This window comes from Rhinolophus ferrumequinum, chromosome 9, assembly GCF_004115265.2.
Source record: "Rhinolophus ferrumequinum isolate MPI-CBG mRhiFer1 chromosome 9, mRhiFer1_v1.p, whole genome shotgun sequence".
NCBI classification, from domain to species: Eukaryota; Metazoa; Chordata; class Mammalia; order Chiroptera; family Rhinolophidae; genus Rhinolophus; species Rhinolophus ferrumequinum.
In genome coordinates, this window is record NC_046292.1 from 8,160,250 (window position 1) to 8,168,869 (window position 8,620).

Below are 8,620 nucleotides of genomic sequence, written 5' to 3' on the forward strand. Positions count from 1 at the left end.
ATGTCCCTTCTACCTCAAAGCTTGAATTCCATGGATGAGCTGAGGAAACTGCTGGCTTGCGGGGAAGGAGATACAGTCTCTGAGAATCTGGTAGACGCTCCCCTGCAGATTTGAACCCCATTCATCCTTGATACTAAACAGCGCGCTTCCTTCTGTAGGTGTCGACTGCGATGGCTGAGGAGATCAGGCGTCTCTCGGTGCTGGTGGACGAGTACCAGATGGATTTCCACCCTTCTCCAGTCGTCCTCAAGGTTTATAAGAACGTGAGTCGTTATGCAACAGGTGCTGTGGACAGGGCCCCCCCCTTCATTCCTTTTGGCTCCTGGGTAGAATCACCAGGCAAACAGCACGTCAGCCCCTGCCAGTCTGTGTCAGGGCCCTGCAGCCAAGGAGACGACACCCAGGCCTCACTCCGCTTTCTGTGGTCACTGGGGGGCGTAGGCCAACCAGCCTCCTATCTCCTTGTCCCTTGGCTCCCCAGAAGGACCCCCTGACTTGGGGTGCTGCTTCTCTCAGCCTCTCTCATCTGGTTACAGGAACTGCATCGCCATATAGAGGAAGGACTGGGCCGAAATATGTCTGACCGCTGCTCCACGGCCATCACCAGCTCCCTGCAAACCATGCAGCAGGAGATGATAGGTCAGTGCGGCAACGGAACTCGGGTCCTCGGCTCTGGGCTGCCCAGAGCTCAGCTTCGGAGGCCAGGCTGCAGACATAACGACCTTTCCTTGTCTGTCACCTTTTATGACGAGTCAGCTCGATAACTTAAGGTTCTGGGTGTGTGTCGTGCATTCATTCCACACCTAGACTTCGGAGCTGTCTTGTGTTACCACGTGGGACTGTCACAGGCTGAGAGTGTAGCCTGCTCCTTAATCCACGCGAGGCATAAATGTCAGCAGGGATGGAGCCTAGGTCTGCGTACCCCTGGGGGAGCGGGCCTGCCTGCCCTGAGTGTGGCATGCTGGCCCCACAGGCCTGCTCATCCAGGTTTCCGGGCAGAAGCATCAGCGTCCATGGCCATGGCTGGCTTGGCACCGGGGTGGCACACAATGGAGCTGACGTGCTTTCTCCCCACTCCCCTTCCTGACAGACGGCTTGAAACCCCTCCTTCCTGTGTCTTTGCGGAGTCAGATCGACATGCTGGTCCCTCGGCAGTGCTTCTCCCTCAGCTACGACCTGAACTGTGACAAGTTGTGTGCTGACTTTCAGGAAGACATCGAGTTCCATTTCTCTCTCGGGTGGACCATGTTGGTGAATCGGTTCCTGGGTCCCAAGAACAGCCGCCGGGCCCTGATGGGCTACAACGACCAGGCAAGCAAAGTCCCTCACCCTTGGGCAGTGTGGGAGGTAAGTCTGCATCCTGCCTCCTCACCCACGAACCATTCTGGAAGGGCTTCCCGAGGTCGACTGCCATGGCACGTGTGCCACCCCACAGGGTACCACGGTCAAGGTTTTTGCCATAAATCCATCTAACTTTATCCTAAGCACTAATATTTGTGGAAGTATAAATGCTAGTAGGATTTTTTTGTAATACATTAAGTCACTGTTGGTACTATTAAATTACATTAAATTAAGTACTATTAAATAACTTCTAATACATGTGACTATTAAATGCAGAAGGCCTATAAAATATCTACTCTTATACCACCGTTTTAACGTTTAGATTTTACACCACCTGTTTACCACTTGAATTACTGCATGTACTGCTCTTGGTACACGTCCCACACTTTGGGGGACAGTGCTGATGCCTTCCAGGATGGCTACTGCTCATATTTTGGGGTATCCTGCAATGCTCACCTTTGGCCAGACGGGTCTGTTATGAAGCTTAAATCCTCTTTGCAACTTGAGAAGCTCATTTCCCCCTTTTTGCCCTTTGGAAGTTGAAGAGCCACCTTTAGCCTCGAGGGTCACTGAGGGTTTTATTGAATAAGCCCCACTCTTCTTACCCCTCTCCTCGTTTCTCTCTTCAGGTTCAGCGTCCCGTCCCTCTGACACCAGCCAACCCCAGCATGCCCCCCCTGCCACAGGGCTCCCTCACCCAAGAAGAACTCATGGTTTCCATGGTCACTGGCCTGGCCTCCCTGACATCTAGGACCTCCATGGGCATTCTTGTTGTTGGAGGAGTGGTGAGTGACAAGCCCTGCTTGGAAAGGGGTTGGGGGAGGACAGGTGGGCGGGGACTGGGGCACAGTTCTGAGGGTATTCCCTGCATTGGCCTAGCATCTAACAGCGGGCACAGCATCTGCAACTTTAGTCATTTAACATACATTTATTGACTTATTTAAGGCAACTAACATGACATTTAGATAGCACCATTCCCATTTTAGAGATAAGGAAAGTCTGTGGTTGGTTTGCCAGGGATACACAGAGAAGACTTGAACTTTGTTCCCATGTGCCCCTAAGGCCATGTTCTTTCCCCTGTGGGGCCTGAACTGCGTGGTGGGTAGGGAAGTGACCTGGGCAATTGACAAGCCTGGGTTCTAGAGAGCTGGGGATGAAATCGAGAGCAAAACTTGCAAGGGTTTAAGACAAGAGGGCAAACCGGGCCTTGAATCCTTCTTTCTCCCTCTCCTGGTTTTATGGCCCTTTTCCTTTCCACCTGAATGCCTGAAATTACAGATTGCCTTCTTGATACCTAGGGTATTCCCTACGTCCCGACCCACGATACACTGCAGCCAGAGTAACTTATGCCTTGAATTTTCTTGATGATGTGGGCAGGTTCTCTCTGTCATGGGCATTTGGCTTGTAGAGTGGTGGCAGAAAGTAACTGTAACCAAACTGTCAGGTACTGTGTTCTCAGCTCGTAAGATTTGGGTGAGACAAAGCTAAGGCCCCTCTTCCTCCCCATCTACAGAAAGCACATGCTTGGTTCTTTCATGGAGGTGACCTGGTGGAGGGTCATTGGCTGAGACACTGACACTTGTCACCCTTTTACAGTGTCTTGCTTTACCCAAATAGCCCTGTGAATTGGGTGGAAACCTTATGCTGGTTCTGTGAGGAAACAGGTGTACAGAACCTTGCCCAAGGTCATAGCCAGGATGGCAGTCTGCTCTAGAGCCTCGGTTTCTGGCTCCAAATCCAGTGCTCATTGAATGTATCTGCAGTGCCTTGGAGCAAAGTATTGTGAAAGAAACCATCTGCTCAGGAATGATGGTGGAATTCAACTTGACAGTGTCGTCAGTACATTTATCTTTAGGAAGTCTGTGTTACTGGACCTGTGCTTCTGGCCCTAACACTCCCATGCTCTGCTTTGCACAAGTCACGTGTGCAAACACTAGCGGGGCCAACACTAAGTTTCCCTCATTTTTATTTTTTATTTTTTATTATTTATTTATTTATTTATTTTAGGAGGGCGCAGCTCGCAGTGGCCCATGTGGGGATTGAACCTGCAACCTTGGTGTTGTTAGCACCGTGCTCTAACTAGCTAACCGGCTACCCCAAGTTTCCCTTATTTTAAAGCTAGAGACATTCTCTGCCCTTCTGGCCTCAGTGGGATTAAAGGAGACATTGAAAGAGCTATTCTGAGGCGCAACACAAAGGCTCCTTGACTGGGGCTCTTGCGAAAGTCCTGGCAGCGACAGGCCGCGATGATGGGCGGGGGGGTGGCAGAGGTTGCACTGGCTGACCACTGTGCTCCTGCAGGTGTGGAAGGCGGTGGGCTGGCGGCTCATTGCCCTCTCCTTTGGGCTTTATGGCCTCCTCTACGTCTACGAGCGCCTGACCTGGACCACCAAAGCCAAGGAGAGGGCCTTCAAACGCCAGTTTGTAGAATACGCCAGCGAGAAGCTGCAGCTCATCATCAGTTACACCGGCTCCAACTGCAGCCACCAAGTCCAGCAGTGAGTGGCCCGCCAGTCCCGAGGGGCAGCGCCAGCTCCGGGGTTCAGGTTCAGGACTTCCCTCGGGGCTCCCTTCCGGCCTTGGCCCGGAAGCCATTGGGTCCTAGCATCATCCGCGGCGGGCCTTCAGCTGTGCTGCGCTAGCTTGAGGACAGGGATGGGGACAGGCAGCTCTCCAGGGACCTATGGCCTAGGCTGGGCCCAAGCAGTTGTCTGGTCCCCCAAAGAAGGAGGACGGTAGAGGAGTGACGTTACTTGAAGGATTTTTTTAAAGGTTGCCATGAAGGGCTTGGGTTGTGCATGAAGCTTTGCAATTCTAAGCCACAGCCCGCTCTTCATGGCACGTCTTCGCTTGATCTCGGTGGTGGGGGTGAAATGCTAACTGCTGTGTGGCAGGCCCTTGCTAGGCATTTTGTGCCTAATTTTTCGTTTTCTCCTCCAACCCCTTAGCGGTAGGCGTTGTTTTTCTTGGTATCTGCCTTTTCAAAATGAAGAAATAGACTTGGAGAGTAGTCCCTTGTCCCCTGTCACTCGGCTCATTAGCAGCAGAGCCAAGATATGAGTCCTGGTGTCTTGTGCCCAAGCCGGGCACACACTCTGGTGATGCCGAGTGTGTGTGGTGGTTGTGATGGGCACGACCTCAGCAGGGGGTAGGGAAGAGTCTGCCAGACCTGGACCGGTGCAAGGCAGAGCTGCCAATAGGTGACAGTGGGTCCGGCTGCTGTCCTGCTCTGGGTGGCTCGGGTTTAGCCCCCAGTGCGGTCCTGCGAAGCATCCTTGTAGCCTGGTTGACCCCAACTGACTCTCTGTCCCTCAGGGAACTGTCGGGGACTTTTGCTCATTTGTGCCAGCAAGTCGACGTCACCCGCGAGAACCTGGAACAGGAAATCGCCGCCATGAACGAGAAAATTGAAGTTCTTGATTCACTTCAGAGCAAAGCAAAACTGCTCAGGTGAGCTTGGCCTGGACGGCGGGAAAGGTTGGCTCTGGTGTGTGGCGCAGGCACGTTGGGAGCTCAGCTGTTTGTCTGTGTCTTGGGCGTGGACACAAATCTCTCTGGTGGGCATTTCGCTCGCTCATGTGTTAGGTGTTTGCTGGGCACCTGCTAGGTGCCAGATGCGGGGCTAGCGCGGAGCCTCAGTGTGACGGAGTCACTGCCGTCCGGGCACCTGCAGTCAGGGCCATGGTGGCCACAGAGGAACCAAGCAGGATGGGACCGTGAGGTTACAGCTCACTGGCACCTTCTTAACTGCAGCGTCTCAGGCACTTGACACGAGCTGTTCCACTCAACCTTCAGCATCCTTTCAGGGTCACATCATCATCTCCATTTTATAAAAAGGAAGATTGGGGCCTACAGAGGTTAAGGAACTTGTCTGGAATCTCACAGTACGTGGTCAGTCCAGGTGTGCTTGGCTCCTGCGCCCCCTGATACTACATGTTGATTGTCTTCTGTTGTCTGCTGTGTGCTGGGGACACTGGGCTAGACCCACCCTACACATCTTACCCCATTTCTCTTTGAGCGCAGGGAAGGGGACAGATAAGCATTTTTACCCACAGGAAAGCTGGCTGGGTAGCAGGTAACCAACGGGGCCCTGATTGCAACCCAGATTTGCATGGGGCCTCTGTTGAATCTCAGAGTTTGCTGAACAGAGTCTTGATCTAAGGAGTCAGGAGTCCTGGGTTCTGGTCCAGGCACTTGTATTCGGGCAAATCCCTGAGCCATCCTGTGTCGCAGTTGTTACCTGTAAAGTGGAGTTAAGACTTCATGACACAGTCAGAGCTGAATGTGTCTGTGCTCTGTAAAAGTCCTCGGCCGCTCAGCCTGAGATAACATCAGCACTTGGGGACCCTGTGCTTCCTGCCCCCGCCCCTGACGTCAGCACCAAAGGGAGCTGCATCAGAAGGCACGGGCTCCAGTCCCCTTAGCAGATAAATGGACTTCCCCTTCCCTGACTGCACTATGTGCCCTCCGCCCACCTCCCCAGCAGCCATTTTCTTCCCCCCCCCCTTCTTCCGCCTCCCCCCATTCTGGTTCAAGCCGTTGTTTCTCAGTCTAGTTGTGTAGGACACAGCTTCTTGGCCCATGTTGGTATTACGAGCCTTGCACTCCCCCAGCTGAGACAGTTGGTTGTTGGTCGGCCACTCACAGCAGCTCATGGCAGGTCTCGCTGGCTGCCAGCCGCTCATGATGACTGCCGGCCACTCACGCTGGCCGCCAGCCATCAGCCGCTCCTGGCAGCACACAGCAGCCCACGGCCGCTCACGCTGGCTGCCGGCCGGCCACTCCTGGCAGCACACGGTAGCCCACTGTCAGCCCAGCTCCAGGGAAAGCCGTTGTTCACAATCTTAGCTGTAGAGGGCGCAGCTCCCTGGCCCTCGTGGGAATCGAACCGGCGATCTCAGCCTTAGGAGCATGCTCCAACCACCTGAGCCACCGGGCCGGCCCCCAGCAGCCATTTTCCAGGGACACTGCTCATCCCCTGGGAACTGTCAGGATGTGTGTGGGGGGGTGGGGTGGGGGTTCTGCTGCCTGTCAGCCACAGGGACAGGGTGAACCTGAAACGGGATAGGCAGGAAAACTGAGTTCCTGCCAGTTCAGGACTTGCCTGTGGTCCCAGGGTGAAGCAGACATGGCTTGACAGTCGGAGAAGCCTGCCTTTCGGCTCCACCACTTCTTAATCGTGTGCCTGGAGGGTCATTTCATCTCTCTGGGCCTCATTTTCCTTGTGTGTAAAAAGATGGAGGTTATAGGAGGAGTAAATGAGGCTCCGTGTCACGTGTCCTTAGAACAGCGCCTGGCGTGTAATGCCAGTATTATCTGTTGTTAGCTGTTAGCACTACAAAGTCCCCATTTTTCTGCAGGAATAAAGGTGGTTGGATGGACAGTGAGCTCAACATGTTCGTGCACCAGTACCTGCAGCCCAGCAGATAGTGGGCAGCCTGGAGCCCGCGCCTGCGTGGAGAGGGCAGTGCTGCCAGCTGCACGGGGCCTCCACCGGGGCCTCCGCCAGGGCCGTGAGAATGAAAGCACCCTCTGTCTCATACAGTTTTGAGCCCTTAAACACTAGTTACCTGCCCCTCCTCCGCCTGCTGCTGCAAGAGATTTTCCAGCTCGTACCCCTGAAGGAGACTTTTTTTTTTAACGGTGACTACGGACAGCATGGGACTGAGAAGTCACGTCGAGTCTTCTCTCTGCTTTGTCAGGTTCCCTTGATTGAGAATCACTTGACTGCTTGATAAGGTCTTGGATCTCCCAGTGTTGCGAATGCCTGCTTGGAGCCTGTCGGGGTATCAGGCAGGCACCCCCTCCTCCGGCCAACACTAATACTGACCCATGCACACCTGCTCTCCTCGCCCCAGCACACCTGCAGAAAAAGGCCACCTTAGGAGGTGGGTGGACTTTCTTCCCAGATTGCATCGGCAATAGTACTATCCCAGAAGGACTTGTGGCTTGTGTGTCAGTTCCTTCAGCTTTCATGCTTTGTCCCATTTGCAGAGCCTTTCAGACACGTCTTGGTTGTGGGGCTCAGTCCGGATGCCTTGGGTTTTAGGTGAGGTGGTCCCTGTGCCAAGAGGGGAGTGAAGATGCAGCAGAGACAACTGGAGTAGCGAGAAGAACTTAGGGGCGCTGTTGTGGAGGGGTGTGTCCCCGTCCCGATGCCTGTGCTGTTGTGGGAGCTGCCCTTACCTTGACAAGGAGGGGGATGTGTCCCTCCTCTCCTCACTGTCCCCTGTTCTAGTTTTGGCCCTTGGCCTGTGGAGTCTGGTTTTATTATTGGTGAAAGATGGTTTAGTCGAGATTGTTAAAGAATGTAGTAGAAGGAAAGATGGAAGGAAGGGGACCTCGGCGCAGGCTGAGAGGAGTGGGCCCCATTCAGGACAGCTGGAGAATGGAGTTGACGTAGAACAGAACCCTTCACCTGACCTCACTGAGAGGCTCGTGGGGTCAGAGAGCCTGTCTCACTCGCTTGATTACATCCTTGTTACGCCCCTTAAGAGACATGTGCCCACCCCGCCTTGGCCATCAGTCCTCTGGGCTAAGTCTCCTGTGCCAGTGATGCTGCATTTGGCCAAGTGTTAGTGTGGGAACCCAGGACCCACCTTCCCGCCTTCCCCGATCCCATCTCTGACTGACACACATGTGGCCTCCTGTCAACTTTGAGAAATGTTTCCCGTTGTTGAGTTTGGCTATTGTTATTGGTTAAAGTGGGGGCAGGTTCTTGTCTCCAGTGTGTAGTCAGGGGCAAGTAGCCTTTGGGTGACAGCCTTTGCAGCACAGATCAGAGAACATGCTAGAAACAAGCAGTACCTCTCCCAGAACGAGGCAGGGCTCAGACAATGAGCCTGGGACTTTGAATCCACCTGCTTTCCGTCTTCAGGGATGTGAGTTGGTGGCCTCTGCTCACTGATGGGTGGCCACGCAGGTGCGTCCTCACCAGGTACCTGCTGGTTTTTCAAACCCTCAGTCTCCTTGTTATGTGGAACAAAACGATGGACTTTGCCCAGGTCGGCGTGCGGGAGGCGCTTTGTCAGGCCTAGATGGTAGCCACCTCCCTGTGTGCCAGGAGAAGTCAGTGCCACACAATTCCAATGAATTTTGTATTTTGGGGGGGAAAAATTATTTAAAATAAGTAAACATGAATTTTTTTGAATGTAGCCCCTGGGCAGTGAATGGAATTTTGAGCTTATACAATAAGTCAAATGCAGTGTATACCACTAAGGGAGAGACTTTCTGAAAGAAATGTGGCAGAAAACACTGATTTAATGCTGCTGACTTTGTT

General features: G+C 53.5%; 1 protein-coding gene across 2 annotated transcripts in view; it reads left to right on the forward strand.

Moving 5' to 3' along the window:
- MFN2 (mitofusin 2) overlaps positions 1-7,185 on the forward strand; it is a 28,850-nt gene extending 21,665 nt beyond the window's left edge. For both annotated transcript variants that reach the window (XM_033114170.1, XM_033114171.1), the window contains exons 13-19: positions 159-263; positions 537-639; positions 1,091-1,311; positions 1,971-2,126; positions 3,643-3,839; positions 4,657-4,791; positions 6,702-7,185. In XM_033114170.1, coding sequence (XP_032970061.1) covers positions 159-263; positions 537-639; positions 1,091-1,311; positions 1,971-2,126; positions 3,643-3,839; positions 4,657-4,791; positions 6,702-6,771 — 987 coding nt within the window. In that variant the 3' untranslated portion in view covers positions 6,772-7,185. The remainder of the gene's footprint in view (positions 1-158; positions 264-536; positions 640-1,090; positions 1,312-1,970; positions 2,127-3,642; positions 3,840-4,656; positions 4,792-6,701) is intronic.
- Positions 7,186-8,620: the final 1,435 nt, after the last annotated feature.